The 20,604-nt window shown below is 40.2% G+C and overlaps 1 protein-coding gene across 1 annotated transcript in view; it reads left to right on the forward strand.

Annotated features, from left to right (window-relative positions):
- LOC116692795 (chemokine-like protein TAFA-2) overlaps positions 1–20,604 on the forward strand; it is a 78,012-nt gene that overhangs the window by 23,914 nt on the left and 33,494 nt on the right. The window contains exon 2 of the mRNA XM_032521326.1: positions 11,879–11,979. Within this exon, the coding sequence (XP_032377217.1) occupies positions 11,880–11,979 (100 nt within the window). The 5' untranslated portion in view covers position 11,879. The remainder of the gene's footprint in view (positions 1–11,878; positions 11,980–20,604) is intronic.

The raw sequence follows: 20,604 nt of genomic DNA on the forward strand, positions 1-20,604 counted from the left end.
TAGGGTACGCCTGGGACCTATACATGCCTAATGATGAAATGTCAGAGTGAGGGGGCTGCCCATGAGCAGTTATGGGTTTGGTTCCTTGATCAATGGCACCTTGGTAATGCCCAGGAGGTGAACTGGCAACTCTTCAGCTGTTAGAACACACTCTGTATTTGGTCTGCACGGAGAGTTGAACCAGGGACCCTCCGGTTCCAAAGCCAAGTCGCTACGGATTGAGCTACTGCGGGCTCCGAATTTGTCTCAAAGCTTCCAGTTTATTGTTTTATCTGTGCAGCTTCAGTACCAGACACAGAACAAATGTGCTCTTGATAAAGGCCTGTCCTAATGTGGGAAAACCTAAATAAAGACTTTGTTTCGGTTGACACAGCAACCCACATTTTTAGTGTCATGATTCATCGCCTTTGCAGTAATCTGCATCTGTTCTTACATTTTTATATTTTTTTGCACACATCCCAATGCTTGTTGTTATTTCCTCAGTAACGTTTAACAAACTTGCACAGCTGAAACAGTAACATGTGAAGACATTTGCCATTTCCTTAAAGCCCCTGACACACCAACCAGACGGCCAACCCTCGGCAGAAAAGGCAGATGGACTGATCAGTCTCCCCAAGTTGGTCAAAAAAGTCTCCATAACAAGACGTCTCCATAACAGCAGGCAGCGCTAATCTTTATTGTCGTCCAAAAATGAAAGCCCGCAGCTGATTGGACGAACGCATCACATGGGTCTGGTTTCTCCGGATATTCAAAGTCAGACTGTCATGGCAGCTTGTTCAGAATACAATCTCATGTTTTACTTAAATAGTTCACCAAAGTCTGTTTCTGAAAACATTTTAAGGGAGAAATAGGTTACATACAGTTGCTGAATCTGTCTTCATTTCAGATCGACAACATTCAGTATAAAAGATTTTTGTCAGATTTTGAGAGACTCTAGTCACGCTCATCCTGCTTCTCGTTTCCGGGTTTGCACTCCACCAATCATTTTGGTCATTTGAGTCTGACTGCCGGGAGTGCCCGCCTTCCGACCAAGCCTGTCAGGCCGGCCAAATTAAAGGCCAACGGCCCCTCGGGACCACTCCGGACAGACTCGAGTCACTGACCTTGCCAGACTTTCCTGCCTATTATCGGGGTGGTGTGTCACGGCCCTTAAAGATACTTCCTAGGTGCTACATATTTTTGGGGACTGTTAGCACAGCTATTTTTGAGTGATTGGTGTGTGTGTGTATGTGTATGTCTGTTTGTGTGTGTGTGTGTGTGTGTGTGTGTGTGTGTGTGTGTGTGTGTGTGTGTGTGTGTGTGTGTGTGTGTGTCAGCCTCTTACACATGGACCTACTGGGACCACCCTAGCAGATGCTTCATGTACAGAATTATGCATTTAGGGCAGAGAAATAGGTCTGAACCTGGGGAGTTTAGGAGAATTACAGAATGAGACCAGAAAGGACTAAAGCCATCAGTGAGACGCCCCGTTGTGATCTCTCACTAAACTCTTGGCCTGTATGTTAATCTGTCAAAGAAGGAGAGATGAAAAAAGAAAGGAAAGAAAGTAAGGAAGAAAGGGAGAGAAGATGCACCAATGCCCTGTTACCATCTCCCTTGCACTTTTCCCCTCTTTAAGTATTCATTAAACTGAGGCAGACGTTTCTAAAGGCAGCGTGGACAGTAATCATTACCTCCTGCCTCTCATCTACTTAAATCACTGATAATCATATCTTTCTCTCTAAAATGAAAAAAACAACAGGAAAATGGATTGTTGACTTACTTAATACACTTTTACCCTGCTCCATCAGTTTCTCTTTCTCAACCACATTTTTTCTTCACAAACCATAAGCAGCAGCGCTGGCAGTCCTCCACTGACACACATGGATGAATCCAGTTCTGGATGAAGTTTTTCATTCTCAGATTGAACATTCTTGAGGTTCCCACATGGCAGCAGCTCATGGTATAACCCAACATGACTAATTTGAAACAAAATATTGCGTGCACGCTCAATATGTGCTTTTGAGTGTGTGTTTTCTCCGGTGGCAGGTGTTTGTTTCAAAGTGTCTAAGAGTGCTGTCCTGCAGGGATGATCTCTAAATGTGTGTGTTTGTGTGTGTGTGTGTGTGTGTGTGTGTGTGTGTGTGTGTTTGTGTGTTCTTATAGGCCACTTCAATTCGTAATCTCCAATGAGTAACATGAGAGATGTCCTCTAAGTAGGCTGCGTTTTTGTGTGTGTGTGTGTGTGTGTGTGTGTTTAACCTGGCACCTGATTGAAGTATTTCATAAAAAAATCACGTTGAAAATGCACATAGGAATAAACTGTTGACTCTATGACAACATCATATTTCATGTGTACTTGACAGGAATGATAAAAAGATGCTGATTGGAAATTACAAAAACAATAAAAAAGGTACAAAAGTTTCCCGGAACTGCAGTGTACTTCTCACATGCCAAAATTGTGGCCTTTCTTAAAAAAAAAAAAACGTATTCTCTAACTTACAATAACAAGCTATTACCTATTTTCATACCATTACCTAATAGCTATTACCATACCCCTGCCAGGCCAGACAATTTTTTTATGCCAAGAATAACACCAAATATCCACTGTGTTTTCCCCATAGTCGGGGCTGACAGATTCTGTGTTGTATTTTTAGCTGAGCTAGACCAGAGAATATTTGGTTTAAAGAGTCAGATGATGCTGTTTTGCCCAAATTTTTCTCCGTAAAGCTTGCTGGTAGTGATGTTATGTAGCGTTTTATGTGGAGTGAGCAATGCGCCGGACTCAGTTAAAAATAGCCTTTGAAATGCTCCATTTCTTGTAAAGAAATAACAGGAGTAACAGACAGACCAGTATTAAAAGTGAAGTATTGATGCTGAGCAGAAGATCCAATTCATGTCGATGTAAGTGAATGAAGAGTGTTTTATGTGGATTTGAAACTTTAAAGTGTTAAATTGAGAACGGAATAAAATGCAGAGGTGATAACACCTCTAATCACAATTTTCTAGAGTCCAAGGCCACGTCCAACCAAGAAAGTAATGAGTGGAAGCAGAAGAGAGAGAGAGAGAGAGAGAGAGAGAGAGAGAGAGAATGAGAGAGAAATGGTTGGGGAGCAGAGACAGAATCTAAATATACCAGCTGAGGGCGGTGGAGAGGAGAAAAAGCATTGGTCCAATGAAAATCACAGTTTGATGAAAAATTAAAATCCGAGGCACAGGAGAGAGGAGAGCAGAGAGCGAAAGAAGGAGGAATGGAAGGGAGGGAGAGAAAGTGCTTTTATCGCTGGTCACTTTTACCTGTCTGTCTGGAAGATGGACGGATGAAATCAGACCTCTATTAAAATGCACTGGAAAAGTAGAACCTGCATTCTTTCTCTGACAGTGAGTTCAGAAACAAGGAAGCTTAGCTGCATCCTTTTTCCTTCACAGCCCAGGAAGATATCCTAAAGCAGTGGTTTTCAAGCTTTTTTCAATGATGAAGCCCCTTTTATTAAGCCATGCACCTAACGAGCGCAAATGATTTTTATAAGAAAGAAAAGTCTATCTAAAGAGAAACAATACAATAAATCAATCCAATACAGGGATAGATTTACTAAACAACAGCCTATAACCTGAAAAACATGTAAACGCTAATGAAAAAGGCAAAAAAACTTGGAAAAAGACGGTACAAAGAAGGAAGTCAGGCAAGAATAGGTCGAAAATACTAACAAAAAATATAACTATAACTAAAACACTAAAACACAGTAGAAAGAAGGAACAAGGGCGACAGAAGTGACAAAAAAAATGAACAAAAAAAAAACTTCAAAAAAAGTGACAAAATCTTTGAAAAAAGCAAAAAAGAAAGACCGACAGTAGAAAAAAGTAAAGAAGAACGGCAACAACAAGTAAACACAAACAACAAAACTTTCCAAAACGGTGGCAAACTTCAAAAACAACGACAAAAACTTTGATAAAACTGAAAAACTAAAAAATAGACACTAGAAGTAACTACAGCCTTGTAATTGAAAAACATTTTGCAAAAAATCTTACATACCCCCTGCAGTCCTCCAAAGTACCCCTAGGGGTACACATACCCCCATTTGAGAAACACTGTCCTAAAGCATCTGAGCAACTACTGTTTTTGTACTCTTTGATGAGACTTTTATTGAACTACCTCAATTCCTAGTGTTGCTCGTTCAGCAAAACCATCAGAAAAAAATGTTTTGTTTTTCTGGTTGTCTGGTTGTTCTTACTCTCTGCAGAACAACCATTACATTTGTCAACAAAAGCTTATGGGACGGATTTCCACTTTGCTAGTAGTTAGATAATCCCAGCCATGAGGCAACAAAAGTTTTAAAACTGGATTGCAATTGAATTAAAGGAGCCATTTCTTCCCCCTTGGATTATTTTTTCGTCGGTGCTCTCCCATGCCTGACGCTACCCTCTCTCCCTGCGTCAGGGACCACACAGTGGAAGCCATTTGCATTTTGCTTTAATATAACTCTAAAGCTTCAAGAGATCCCTACTTTGCATTTGTTTATTTAGTTCAAAGTGTTTTTTTCTGTTATTGCCCAAGAACCTTGCAGAAAATTGAAGTGTAGTCAAAATGTGATAGATAAATATGAGAGTGGTGGGCTGTATATTCTATGGAGAGAGGGGACTTTGATGTTGTTTTTGCAGTGTTAAGCCAATTTATAGCTAGCGTGTAGCTCGCGCCTGTAGGTGAGGGTTGGCAATTCTCTTTTTCTTTTATTGTCTGATGTTGTTGGACTTGTGGGTGATAGAAAGGCTCAGACAACATGACTGCATTTACCACCTGGATCAGCACTGTCAGCAGACACACTCTGCATTTGTTTCCGTATGTATGTGTGTGTATTTGTGTGTGTTTGACCTGGGGATGTTTTAGGGGTGGCTGTGTCGTGTGTAGACAATGAATCTGTAGTGACATCAGGATTTTTTTTGCGGTACAGTGGTTCTCCAGGTTAGCACCGAGAACGGCAGACAGACAGAGCAAAGAGAGAGGGGGAGATAAATGGAGTGTGACACCCTTGGGTCGAATCAAGCTTAAGGGATGTGTTGGGGACACGCATGTAGCAGCAGGCAAAAGCTGATTTGAAAGATGGGAATGTCAAGTTAGTGATGTGCACTCTGCGAAAGTCATAGAATACAACAAGTGAAAGAGTGATAAGAAGCTGAGGATTGTTGGAGGAGAGAGCCAAAAGCATTTCCCAATCCTTATTCTCTCTCCCTTTTCTTTTCAACCTCCTCCCTAATGCCCCCTCAACTCACACACCCCCACCCCCACCCCTGAACACACACACACACACACACACACACACACACACACACACTGACACACACACACACAGAGATTGCACAATGCTTGTTAAATTGGAGGCTTAATTTGGAGCCTCTGGTTTTCTCCACAGGTCACATGGAGTGAGTTTATCCACAAAGGCCAAACTGTGGATTTCATTAATGAAACACACATGAGACACACTCTCATGTGTACATACACACACATACACTCCTGGCAGGATCAGGGAGGCCTAATCAAGCCAAAAACCCCCGAGGTTGCAATTAGGTTTGGAGAGCCACAGTTCTAACTCAGGCTACAAAACAAACCCACCCATTAAGTCCTAAGAATACATAGATTTCCTCTGACAAATCATCATAGTGTGGTGTTCCATTCATTCACATTAATATAATTCAGTGCTGTGTGCCAACTTAGCCACTACACCATGTACCACTGCAGAAATAGGTGAAAGAAACACACATACACAACTGCAACCTTTCCTGGCTTATTTCCTTCTACTATAGCAAGTATAGTATCCTCTTATTCAAGGTACCTGAGGTTTTGACCATTAAAGTTGACCTGTTTGGTACAAATAGCTGTGTGGGTGCGTGTGTGTGTATGTGTGTGTGTGTGTGTGTGTGTGTGTGTGTGTGTGTGTGTGTGTGTGTGTGTGTGTGTCTCGTCCAGTTTGAGCAAAATGTAACTTTGCTTAAAAATATTTAGAAATATCAGCTATTTTCTTTCCAAAACCATCAATCCAACATTCACCCTCCCTTCCACTTCCTTGATTGATCAGCTGTGTGGAGTTGAGAAAAGTGCCATGTTTTGAACTTCTTTCTCTAACACTTTTCCGGAGGAGACTGTCTGAAAATGTGCACCTGGACTGACAGTCTGACGTTGCCATCCCGAGAGCCATCCAGCTTCAGCGTAGCTAAAAGACTCTAACAGTGAGTTAGACTAACCATCTGGTTGGGTTTTCTCCAGCTCCAGTACATTCAAAAGATGTAATCTACTGATTGATGTGGAAAAAGTAACAAGCTGTAAAATATTTGGAACTAACAACCAATGTGCCAGCCAAGTAATTCTTATACTGACACAAAACTCCTTTTGTGGCCTTATTGATAACCTTTTGTTTCCTTTCCTCTCCTCCATCCTTCCATAGTTCTCTTTGGTTCTTCACTTTCCTTCTATGCACTTGTCCCCTTTCATCTTTCCTTTCTACCATCTCCGTCACCTTTCATTTCCTTTCTGCTACCCTCTTGACAATATCTTCCATTTTCTTTTGATACCACTACTTTGAATAGCACAGCAAGCTACGGTGAGTATCCTGATGACCTTAGCCACAGTGCCAGTCGGTCAGAGATAGTTATCTCTCTGTTAAATTTTTAGGATGAATAAGTTCCATATCTATTATTGCTAATTCTTAGTGATACAAATGTTCATCTCATGCACAAAGACAGAGAAACATACACAAACACGATAACAGCTTGTAGGGATCAGTGGCTTCACCACTAATTGGTGTAGAAGTCGTTTCTCACATTTAATGATAACATTAAACCCAACACAATATAACACAATGTAGCACTGGAAACATTTTAGATTGCTTTCACACCAGAAGTTCTGTACATTTGGAAAAGAAACCACTTAAACATTGTTATCTTTTAGTTCAGGTCCAGAAGGTCATGTTGGATTTTCACAAACCAACCAAGAGGAGTACATGTTAAAATTCTACTTTCAAAAGACACTATGGTTGGTCTGTTTCCTTTCAGACAACAAATGCAGAGCACCCATAGACTGTAAAAATAGTGGATGTAGCATACGTGACGTCACCCATTGGTTTGTGGACTGTCATTTTGAAGTGTCGCCATCTTGGTTTTTTTGCAACTGGATGTGAGGACTTTTCAAGCGGGAGTGAAGCTGGGGAGGATGACGCAGCCAAGCCAATGTTGTTTTATTGTTACAGTGGTCCTGTCCTAAGCTAAACGCTTAAGGGGGAAAGTTGATGATTGTCCACCCTTCTAAAGTGAGTCATCCAGTGGAGATTGACCGGCGGGTAAATGCGGACCTCCAGGGACCGCCGCCATTCATCTGCATGTACAGTAGTACAGAAACTTTCCCTTAAATTACCAGCTTACACTTGGTTGGCATAATACTTCACAAGACATTTTAGGCAAATCAAAGTTTCAAGCTATTTTAATATACACAGTGCCATTGATATGCATTGTTAAGCTTGACAGGTCTTGACAGGTTGCCACACCCCTAAAGCATCCTTTGCTTTATTGTCAATTTCGAAATAAATGGGACTATAATTTACCAAATGAACACAATGCTGTATTGAAGACGACTTGAAACTAGCAATAAAGGCCATACACTCATTATGAAAATGTTTACTGAGGTAGTAATAAATCAAGTGAGAAGAAGACTTCTATAGAAAGTTTTTTTTTTGCAACCAGTGGAGTCACCCTCTGATGGAAATTAGATAGAATGCAGAACGGTGCAGGTGCAGGTTTTGAAAGCTTTCAAACCAGACCAATTGAACACAGAGCACTAAATGCACCAGAGTTTGTTTTAACCAAACCAATCAAATAAAGTGTGAAAGTACCCTCAAAGTCCCTTATACTCTAGCGGTGCATCCTGCTGCCTCAAAACAATTTACTCTCAAACACAAATTGCTTTACTGACACAGATTTAAACCATTTCTCAACATTAAAAACCACAGATACAGGTTTTCTGTAAGTAATAATGTGGTCACACTATACATCTTCTGACAGCAAACCCACTTCATGTTAATTGTCACAGAAACTGATAGAAAGAGAACAGGCATCCCATTTTCCAAATGGTGCATATCTCATGGAATGGAAACTCCTTGAATATTAATGTATTTCCACTACATTTTTCTCATTGACCGTTGGGAGATCAACCAGAGCTCATATGCCCGTGAGATGTCTGTCCGGCTTTAGCTGAGATGCATTCAAACGTGCACACGCGCACAAATACAAACTGTAGATATGGAGGAGAAGCTGATCAGCCGCATAGTGCAGGGAAGGCATTCCAATGGGACTAATTAAAGGGATGGAACAGACTGCAGAACTCATCGGAGACCATCACTTTTTCTCCAACTCTCTCTCTTTCTCCTCTAGCTCCTGCTTTCTCTCTTGCTCCTATGTGTTTGGTTAATGAAAGCTACATTATCAAGGGTTATAGAATCCAATTCTGCTATCTAACCCCTTTTCCTACAAGCAGATATGCTCTAAGTAGTTGTCGTCTACAGTACCTGAAGGGGCTGCATGCAGACATTTTCTCAACATGTATGCATGGGAACAGCATGCAGTCAGATGTAATCAAGTGTGAACACAATCATTTTTAAGTAGTCAGCATGCAATCAGTTTTCAAATAGTTATTTTGTTTTATCAAAAAAAAGTGTCTGTGAGTTTGTGCAGAATGAGTCACCATCGGCTGCTGAGTTTGATACTGATGGCGAGTCAAGCTGTTTAGATGCTATTGATCAGAACCTTGTGTTCCTGAGCAGACAGACAGACAGACAGACACACACACACACACACACACACACTCAATCCATCCGCCTTCTTTTTCTCTCTCTCTTTTCCTGCTCCTTTCTGAATCCATTTCTATATCGCACACCCACTCATTTCTGCGGCAGACAGACCAAACAACCAGCCAAAATAAAGTGGCACTGCATCATCACAAACACTGCTGTGTGTCTAAATGAGCTGGAGAGAAAGCAGGCCGCGTCTCTGCTTTGTCTCCTAATTATTTACTACTAGCAGAGCATAGGTGTGGACAGGAGGAAGAGGAGGAGGGAGGGTGGGAGGCGAGGATATAGGAGTGAGGATGAATGTGAGAAAAGACAAAAAACGACAATAACGCGTATATGTATATTATTCTATGTGTGTTTGATTCCTTCTAACCAGAGAAAGCCTTGGCTCAGCTGTCTGGCTTTGCAGCTTCTCCCAGCTCTAAAAATGCATGGCTGCATAGTCAGATGACTCACACACACCCAGAACTCAAGCTGGGCTTAACAGACACACACACACACACACACAAACACGAACACGTGCACAAATAAACAGAGCAGCACATACTGAGACCCAACCAGGCATGTGTATAATCTCATCTGCACTGAGTTAATCTGCACAGACTCTCACAAAAACCTGGAATGTTTGTTTTGTTTTACCTACATCATCACATCTGCTCAAAAGTATTTCACACATTTTTTTCCTTCGCTACACCTTGCTGGCTCACTGGAAAAGTAAATCAACCACTAAAAAAAATTATTGAAAGGGTGACGTCACACTAAATCCACTTTTTGAGTTATTATATCACACTTCCTAGTCTAGTGTGCATTGTAATGACAGCCTAATTCTTTTCTCGAAATAAAAATGACTAATGCTGCAAGCAACAACAAAAAAAGAAAAGTACAAGGCAACATCATTTTCACACCAATCTGGGCTTCACATCAAGAAATCTAAAGACAAAAATCCACTCTTGGAGGTGCAAAGTCAAAGACATCAATACGCAATACAGAGTAGTAGTATTAATTGTTTATAGAGTAGAACTCAAGTGTTCCCTACAAATCTACATCCTACCAACTACTCAAATGTACCCAATTCCTGTTTATTTTCATGTTGACATGGCATGTTCAAGCTAAAAAGGGTTGTAAAGTTTCTCCTAATTTTGTCTCTTAGTCTCACATGTTTGCTTTTGCTTCAAGAACCACCTGCAGTTATGTATTCACACTTGTTTGAATGCCTTCCAATATTCCATCCATATTCTGTATAGTAATTATATTCAAAATGTGCATTATTCCATCTATCTTCTCTCCCCAAGGATCATCTTTCTCCTCGCACCAACACACACACACCCACACCACACACACACACACACACACACACACACACACACACACTTACATCTTCCTCATAGCAGTAAATAGGATGGTTTTGAGACATTAGTCAGAGTTATGGGGGGCACCTGGCCACTATAGCAAAATGTTATAGGGCCCATAGGCTGATGATACCACTTTCTCCCTATTTGTGATACACATCCTGGACACACAAACAAACAAAAACAAACACACACACACACACACACACACACAGACACACACTTAGCTTATTGACAAAACACAGTTTCCCTGGTGGCGAAAGACAGTGTGTTTGTCTGTTGTGCCGGTTTCCGTCCTACTCAGTGCTCAGAATACCAAGTGCTTTAATCATATGCGTCCCTGCTCACCACTTCGATGCAAAGACCTGCCAGCATTTGCACAAAGAGAGAGACATGATCAAAAGATTGTGTGTATTTTAGTGTTTATTCATCATTGTTTGCATCCTATACCTGAAGTAATATAATGAACAAATAAAATCCATTATTAAAAGTGCTATGCTGACTAATAATAATGTTTTTATTTATTAGTCAATTCTTGTTTGGTTTAGTTTTTTTTATTAGACTGTTTTTATTAGCCTTTTGTTCTTTTATTATAAAAGTCCATTACTGTTTTCATTAAAAGGTTTATTGTCTTGTTTTTGAATTTTTGTGTGCATCAGACAGACATTTGTCAGACCTGAGAAGGGTTGTAAAAGCTTTTCACTGCTTTGGTTTGGATTACAGTACTCTTTACTCTCAACATATGCTGTCTCTATGTTACTATCCAAATATACAAACACGTACACAGTAGTTAATCACTGGACAGCAACAATGTAGACCATATCCACAGAACTTGGCTCATCTTTGTTTTTGACATTGTTTTCCTGTTCGCTGCCAAGATAGAGAATTAAACAGAGAGTTTCCAAAAAACTACAAGTAATGATAGTCTCGTAACTTCCTCCCCCTGTTTCTCTCTCCATCTCTCTCTGAGTCAACATCTCCCCTTCTGTTTTGAATGTATTTGCAGTAAACAATAATTTTCTCTTTGTAATATTCTTTTCTGCATTGTAGGGTGTGTGTGTAATGTCTATGTGTTTTATCTTGGACAGTTGTCAAAGGTTTAAATATTTGTGCTTTAATAAGACAAAAGAGTCTACAGCCAAGCTATTGGCTCTGTGAAATTGAGCTTAATGTTTACTATGTTAACAGTCTTAGTTCAGTGTGTTACAATGCTAACATTAGATAATTAGCGCTAAACACAAGGTACATCTTAGGCCGGTGGGAATGTTATTAGTTTTTCAGGTCATTAACCAAAGAATTTTGACCTGATGATGGCGCTATATGAAAAATAATAGAATCACCAACATTACTACAATTAGATCTGGAGGGAACATGAATGAATTCATCCAACAGTCGAGATATGTCACACAAAGCCACAAATATCAAACTCCCTGTCACGCTAGAGTAAAAGTTGCTTACATTTTTAGAATCCATTTACTGGGAATTACAAATGTCTGTACCAAATACTTAATTGTGTTCCAATCAATGAAGTAGATATAGAGATATTTCACTGTCAACGGATCACCAGTCATTAGGATTTATCTTGCTAGCATGGCTAATTAAGCTGTAATAGGGACCGAAGATACAGTATCTGCATTTACACAGACCTACCACCAACAATTGACAAAAGTCATGTACAATGTACTCTTGTTTATGTGTGTTTTTGTTTCTCTCTGGCAGAATGCGGGAACGGGGTCCTAGCATTTGCGGAGTAGGTGTGTGGAGCCTACTACTGTCCCTCTGTCTGGCCTCCCTCACACAAGCACACAGGAGCCACACAGGTAGGTGGATGTATGTCCAATCATGTGTGTGTGTGTGTACAGTGTTGTAAAGTTGGAATGAATAGGCCGTGTGCCACCCGAATGCAGAGGTCGGATTCACAATAAAATACAAGACCACAGAGGCTGGTTGCCAGAGAGAACACACAACAAGTTCTTTAATAAAAGGAAAGGGAATATGAGTAATCCAACAAGAAAGGTCTTTTCAGTTCAGGGGCTTTCACGTTTTTGCAGTCCCCATCAAAGAGGGGCGTCTTTCCAAAATGCCTGTAGGTTACAGCGCACATAGCGAGCATTAAGCCTTATGGATTAGAAATCCCTGGCTGCTTGATACCCCTCCCATGTAAGCCAAGTGACTGAGTCACTAGCATGATTGAGCCCAGAGGCCTCTTACTGCTTTCCAGTTCATTTCTCATGTGAAGGTTGGGTATCTTCGCCTCTCGGCTTTACAATGATCACCTGTGTGTGACACTAAAAATACCTTCCTTTGGGAAAAACAGCTTTCAGAGAGATGTAACTGCTACCTGTGTATGAATACAAGCTTGTTATGTGCCAGAGGTTGTGCTGTTTACTTACATACAGTTCTGAGTTGGAAGTATGAATATGTACGCCAATGCGTATCTACGTATGTGAAGCTTTTAATGTTTTGATGCAGTAACTGTAAATAATTTGACAGTTTAAAAGGTAACCCTCGCTATAACCAATGCTATCCAATACAATAAACGTAGAATAAATGCAATCTTCATGAAACTTACACTCAGTGGCCAATTTATTAGGTATACCTTTTTACAGTCCATTCAAATACAACTGATGGTATTGTACTGGACTGCATTAAATTCAGAGGTGTTTCTAATATTCTGCCCCTCTCTTGTATGTAAATATGGAGGATAAAAAATCACCACCTCTCATTCATTTTACTTGTAAATGAAGAAAAAGAGTTTAAAATGAATTTGTTGTGGGACAGGGAGCCAGTGGAGGTGTCATTACATTATACTGTACTAAAAGATATTTCAAATATTTTGTCAAACCATATTATGGAGGTGGATAAAATCAATCTAACTGTCTTTTGATTAAAAAATTATCAAAAACCCATTAACCCGTTAATTACATGAGCCAAAATTGCACCTGAATCCATGTGGTCCTTCTCCAAGTCACTTTTGCAACAAAGATGCAGAAACGTTACAGACATGGTCAATAAGCCAGTAAATGATATTTGAACCCTGCTCCTTCAGATTTGTGGAGCAAAAAGAAGACAGAACCGGGGATGTGACTAACATGCTAAAAAACATATCTGACCAAAATAATAAGTAATGGACAATGACAAATAACCTAAGGAGAGGACCAAAAAGTGATGAAGTGGATCTTGTCTTTGGTTTAACTACATATGAAAGGCAGTGATGGCCTGGAAATGTTAAGTTCCGCCTTTGGCTTTCATGTTGTGATAAAGTGGTGTGCACTAGCTGCCCTTCATCTGAACTGGTTGTCTTTTTCATTGTCTTTGTCATTGACAACGTCACTGATGGCAAAGATATTTATACTACAGTCAGTGAATTGTTTGTCTCAACATCTGCCTTGGACTGATGTTCCATTAGTGGATGACTCAAAGGGAAATTGATTGATGAGTTTGAGCCTCTTTTTTTAATTCTTTAGAAAGAACGCAGCATCTCAGACGCATCATGAGCGTGTCCTTCGGCATTCTTTTGTTGTTATCACTACTCGGAGACAACAAGTGTGTGAAAAGTATGTGTGTCCTTGCTGAAATGCGAGTACCTACAACCACATCTTTGTGAGTGTGTGTGTGTGTGTGTGTGTGTGTGTGTGTGTGTCTGTGTGTGTGTTTTCTGTTTGTGTGTAAGATTTTCTCTGCTGGTGGCTTACTGCCAAGCATTATCTTCTCCTCTCAGAGAGAGATTTTTGACAAGGCAAGGACAAACTTTTTTTTATAAATGAAAGGATAGCGAAAAGACATAAAGAAAGGACAGAGATGCTCTCTTATTGTTGTGCATCATCAGGCTTTTAGTGAAGTGCTGAGGTCTGCACAAAGCAACGAAAACACTAAAACTACCGACTGAGAGACATGAATGCCAAAGTCACAAGATTTGAAAAAGTTTAGCAGTTTTGCCTTTGTGTCATTGAAGACTGTGTCATGGTTATTTTGTCATACTATCCTCTGAAATAGTGGCAGTAATGCTGGTGTCAGTATTTTAGTCTGACACAGTTTTGTGTGTGTGATTGGGCCTGTGTTCTGTTAATGGGTGATTGATTGTAGAGTAAGTTGTAATTAGGGAGTTACAGCCTTATCCAGTTGCAAGTTGTCTGAGTCTGAAAAAAAAGACAAGTAATCAGATAATTACTAAATACAATCCCTTAGGTCACTCCAAGGTTGATGCTCACACACACCACACACACACATGCAAACACGCACGCACGCACGCTTGCACGCACACACACACACACGGCATGTAAGTAAAACTTAATTGTAACATAATTGGGCTGCGGGACTGACTTCAGTCATTCAATTCAGCTTTCTGAAAATGGTAGCATACTGCATGACTTGACATGACTTGCTGCCATTACATTCTCTCTCCTTTTTTCCTTCCTATAACTTCACTCTGTTTGTAGCTGTGATAATACCAAATATATTGAGTATGTGCATTAGGGCTGGGTGATATATTGAATTCATTCAGTTGAATATTATATGAAAATCGAGGTACTATTAAGACGCACAAAATATTGTAGTTTTAGTTAAAACGTAATGTAGATGATAGCGGTCTCCATAATTTCTCCTGAGTCACTACAATCTGTGAAGTGAATAGTTACAATATGTGTGCATCTGCCGCAGATTATTAAACTGTTGTGACTCCAGGTGTCTAATTGACAGGAATAGACTGAAAAAAGACACCGATCTGAGCTCAGTTTGCATGTTATCTCTTGGTAAGAGGGGAATCCAAACAGCTGACTGCAGATATCCTGATTTTAAGAAACCCAAAAAACAAAAGCAAATTAATTGTGAGCCGATTTTAATGATCTGTCTGTGCAAAAAACTGATGATTATTGTCCATGCTAATTTAACTGACAGCCAATAGCTGTATATTAACCTGTATTTCTTTTTATATGCAACGGTCTTGCAGGTGGTTCAGATCTATTATTGTTGTTGCTCGTATTTCACATGTATTCCTAAATACATCCAGTATGTTTCAATCATGTTTTAGTGTTCCTGCATTTTGCAGGGGAAAATGATTATTTTTTATGTTGTGTGTATGTTTGTGTGTGTGTGATCTTGCCACCAGCTCAAGAGGCAAGTGCTGACAAGACAGCTGTGGCAACCTCAGGAGGAAAATGTCGAGGGGGCTGAGAAGTGGCAAAAGAAGTCTCAGCATGTGTATGTGTGTGTGTGCGTGCCTGCCTAGCTTCTGCTCACCTTTTGTTCTTCAGATTTTTATCTCTCAGGCCAGAACAGAAAAAGATGCCTCTCCTTTGCCGTCCATGCCTCTCCATCTGTTAAACCATCCATTCTCCTGTCTTTTTCTCTTATTCACATGATTTATCACTACAGAACAGTGTGAAAATTACTGGCTTTATACCTAGACCAGAGGGCTCTGACACTCTTAGTGGACTACAGATCTCCTGCAATGAAGAGATCTTATTTGTAGATAAGGTCTTGGCCATGGTTAAACGTCTCAGTGGATTTGCCAATAATCTTGGAAAAACTGCTTGGCTTGGATTTTGAAGTAAAGCAGAACGGCGATTATGTTGATCACTTTACCACACACTGTTGAGTCATTGATTCTCAGTCTATAGGCTGCAATTCCCATACATCGACACTGATTAGAGGCTGGTAAGAATTTAACTTACTGTGAAAGGCATTCCCTCTGCCAAGCAGGAGAAATTGAGATGTAAGGACAAATACAGTATGTATAGGTATGCTAAGATGCATGTGCTAAACCACTCTCACACAAGCTCAGAGGGACATGTGCAGTCAGTCAGGCACACACACAGGCCTGCAGTAAATGCACACAGTATGACAAACACAAACATGCAAACACGCTTACATGCTTGCCCACTCTAAGAGGCTCTGTAGTGGGATGTGCAGAGACAGGCTGTCTGCTTTCCTTAAAGGCTACTCCACAGTAAAGCTGCACTCCATGTTCGGTGTACAACATGGCTACATATGGTGAAATTGTTCATGCTGACAAGCATTCCAGCATTTTCTACCACCTTAAATGCATCAGTTAAGAGATGGAGAGAGCATGTTTATGTTCATATATGTGAAAAAGTGAAAGAATGAAATCTAAGCTAAACAATTAAGAGTTAGACATATAATAAAAATAGCAATTTTTTGTCACTTAGTCCAGTAACTCTTCATGGATAAACCACTACAGCATGCAGAGGAATTATGTTCATATTACACCTCACAATTTAGGTTGAATTTATCTTGAATGTTAATGCAGGAAGTAGTAGGGGTGTAGAGATCGGATTGGTAAGCAGGAGGTACATCCAACGCTCATTCAGGAGACGGGAGTTAATGTTCACCTTTTTATTAATAGTAACCACTATCTTCCAAGATGTAGTTTCCAATATTGAAGAAAGCAACAATTATAAAAACTTTGGCATCGAATGTAAAGAAACAATGCCAAACGAGGGTTACACGTGACCTGCAGACAATATGGCTACGTAGTGCGGTTGCTCTTGCCCTCTCCCCCCAACTTTTACAAATTATCCATCCACCTCGCATTGTTAACTTAACAACTCTTTGCCCCGAGTCTCCGTAAGCCCCGTGTATACAATGGCTGAAGATTTGAGAAGTAAAATAGGGTTTGACCTCTGAAAGACGACGAAAAGCTTTAGTCATTTAAACTAGCTATGTCGTCCATGCTAACTACTGCGATTAAAGAGCAGCAAACCTTTATTGAGAAACAGTTTGCGAAGTTTGAAGTACAACTGGACAACATGAAAACAGAAGTAACGATGAACTAAAATGAAATGAAGAAGCTGAAAATGGACCACAAAGAGCTCTCCACTCAGCTGGCTAAATCCGAGAAGTCTTTCCAAACAACATGCTGCAAACTCAAAGCAAACATCGTGGCGCTAGAGGACGGACCCCGCAGGTATAATGTTCGCATTATCAACCTGCCAGAAAAAGTTGAAAAAGGTGACGCAGCGGACTTTGTTTCATCTTCTCTCACTAAATGGTTTCCAGCCCTCAATGATGGGAAGATGGAGGTGATGCGGGTTCATTGTATAGGTCCAGAGCGCAACACCGGATCCCGCACCCTGATCTGCAAGATGCTACGTTGCACAAAACTGGGCCGCATCTTGAAGGCAGCCAGAGGCTCTTGGATAGAGGTTAGCGGCAAAGATATCCGCTTTGCTGCGGACTACAGTAACTAAACCATCAAATGGCTCCGCTCATTTTCCCAAGCGATGGAGCAAGGAAACTCGGTTTCATCCCGTTCCTGATTTACCAGTCTGAACTAAAGCTGTCCCGCGGGTCAGAAGTGCACCTCTTTGAGAACCAGGCAGAGGCTGATGACCTTGGTGCTCAGACCTGTCTGGCAGACTAACGAAGGACTCAATGTCTGGTATTGAGTACTACTACTACTACTACTAAAACGGGATCTCTAGATACGTAAAGTATTATCCCATTCAGACATAACCCACCTCAGGGCCTCCTTAAGGTAACTCTAACTCTTTAAGTTAGCTACCTGACAAAATAAGGGATGCTGTTTTTTGTTTATTATAATACTTGCTTTACGTGATTAAACTTCAAAGAGACTCAGGTATGGATGAATAATTAATCTCAAAAACACTAACTTTGATAATTCTTGGATAATTCTCATTTTGTACTGTGGCCAATTTGTGTGCGCGTTTGTAATGGCTTTCTCAGTTCAGGTGCCTAAATAGTGGGTGTTTTGTTTGTGGCTACTGTCACCTTGTTATATGTTATAATGTTAGATGTGGGTTTGTATTTTTTCTTCTTTCTTTCTCTGACAACATGGGGTTGAATATTTGGATCTCCACGTTTCTGAATATAATGTATATGCAGGAACACAACACTTTGCCCAGCCTTGTCTGTAATAATGACTATGCTACACATAACATAGCTAGTTGGAATATAAATGGTCTTGTTCATTTTAAACACTCTGATAAACAACAAACTGTTATTACTATACTTCAGCTGCGGCTACTTTCCATTTTTAAAGCCGCGGTGCCCTGGTGGTGTTAAGAAGTAGCCTAGAAGAAGCTATGGATGTGAGGATGGTTGAATTGCTTACAATAAAATTTATATATATGGACAAAAAAATTGCATTTCTATGTATTTATGACACAAATACTTTTAGCTCAGATCTCTTTGGCACAATTAGCAAGACTTTGTGACCTGCAGGACTTTTCAGTTATTATGGCGCTGACATGAACGCTGTCCTGGATCTTACTCAATAGATCTAGTGCACCATCTCAACATATTCCTTCTAAGACAGTTGCTTTCCAAGGTTTAGTTGATTTGGAATTTTTAGTTGAGTTTCAGTCTCACTGATCTATTTAGAGCTGTAAACCCTTCATTAAGACAATGTAATTTTTATTCGTACAGACACAAAACCTTTTCAAGGATAGATCATTTACTGGCTTCTGTAATGTTATACTCTGAAATTCATTCAGCTGTGATTTCTCCTAACTTTTATCTGACCATTGTGTTATCACATCACAGCTCACACTTGCCAAGACTCTAACTAAAGCCAAAAGATACTTAAAAACAATGACTGTTGTGACCATTTCAGAAATACCTTTAAAACATTTGTCTGAGAGAGAACCCTAACTCAGGAGTGGATCCTCGAGTCTTGTGGGGCGCAATTAAAGGATTTGTGACAAATACAACTACCGAATTACCTTCGCTTCTTACCTTAATCGAACAAGGCTGGGCAAAATTAACTCACTTGAAAATTGATTCTAATTGAACAACTCAGCAGGGGGATGGCACAGGGGGAGGGGGATGGCGCAGGGGGATGGCGCATCAGAGGACAGTAAAAAGAAAATTGACACAGTCAGAGTGAAGTTGAACAACAACCACATTAAATTCACAAGGATAGAAAGACTTAATATTTTAAAGGCTCGAGACCAAGTCACCTGCTCTCTGTTACTCTGCAAATTTGTGAAAAATATTCCAACAGTACAGCTATCAGCTCAGACCACAAATTGCTGACTGTTCCCAAAGAAATCAATACTGCTTTCCAAAATTTTTATGCAGACCTATACAAATCTGAAGCATCATTGGATAAAACTAAAAGTGACACCTTACAAGATTTAGAGCTCCCTACGCTCACGCAAGATGATGCACAATGCCTTGGGCAGTCACTCTAACTGACTTGAGAGGTCACCACACACTCCATATTGCTGTATGCTGATGAAATATTATTATATTTTGATAGAGCAGCCATATTATTACCTAATATTTTGGATACTTTTCACAAATTTAGCTCTCTATCTGGTTATAAAATCAATTGATTTAAATTGGCGCTTCTCCCTTTAAACTCTGAATTGAATCTGAGCTCATTACCTCAGCACATCCCCGTGGTCAAACAATTTAGATACTTGGGGGTGGACATTTTTCCTTCATTAGCTAATATTGCCAATAAAAATGTTCAGGGCGTCTATAATAAAATTGAGGCAGCTCTCAATAGATAGTCTCACTTGCCAAAATCAAGCACGTGTGTCAATTGTTAAAATGGATATTTTACCACACATACATTTATTTTCGTCAAATTGGCCTTACCACCTACAATTAATTTCTGAAGGGGGGTCCACTCTTTGGTTTCTAAATTTATTTGGGGAGGGAAACGGCCACATGTGACGTTAACAACACTAAAATGACATAAAACAGAAGGTGGTCTTTCTGTGCCTAACTTTAAACATTATTTTGGTAATTTGTACTGAGACCACTCACAGATCGGCTTAACCCCAATTCTGATCCCTGTTGGAAACCTATACAACAGAACCTAGCATCCCACACAGACTGGAGGATCTGATTTAGTCCGCTGTCCCTTTGAAACGAGCTAAGCTGCGGCTTGGTCCCATAATGAGTTTCCTCTTATCAACATGGCTTATTGCTGAGAAGGAATCTAAGAGTAGATGTAAATGGCACCTGAATAGTCCACTCTTCAACAGCCATTCCCTACTCACTGGAGGGGTCTCATTCTCATCCCCGGAATGGAGCTCTAGGAGTATACATGTTTTAGCTGATGTATATAACAAGAGCGGGCTTTGTGACTTTATTGATCTGAGACTGTCTTACCAATTGCCTGGAACATCTTTATTTCTGTACTTTCAACTATGATCATCTATGAAAGCATATGGAGTACCATGGGGTTCTCCTCTTACTACCCACTCTTTGCACTCCATTCTGTACAATAGAAGCAGAAAAAGAGGTTTTGTTTCCCAAATATATTCACTTATCCAGGATGACTCTTATAAAACCCTCCCATCAGGAACGCTACAGCAAAGGTGATTCACTGGACTGCGATAAGATTTGGTCCTCAAATGTCTTTGCTTCTAAAAACCCAGACCATCAACAGATCCATTTAATTATATCCACAAGATTTCCCTCACTCCTAGGAGAAACTTTCTCATGAAACG

The sequence above is a fragment of the Etheostoma spectabile genome, chromosome 7 (assembly GCF_008692095.1).
Source record: "Etheostoma spectabile isolate EspeVRDwgs_2016 chromosome 7, UIUC_Espe_1.0, whole genome shotgun sequence".
In the NCBI taxonomy this organism is placed as follows: domain Eukaryota; kingdom Metazoa; phylum Chordata; class Actinopteri; order Perciformes; family Percidae; genus Etheostoma; species Etheostoma spectabile.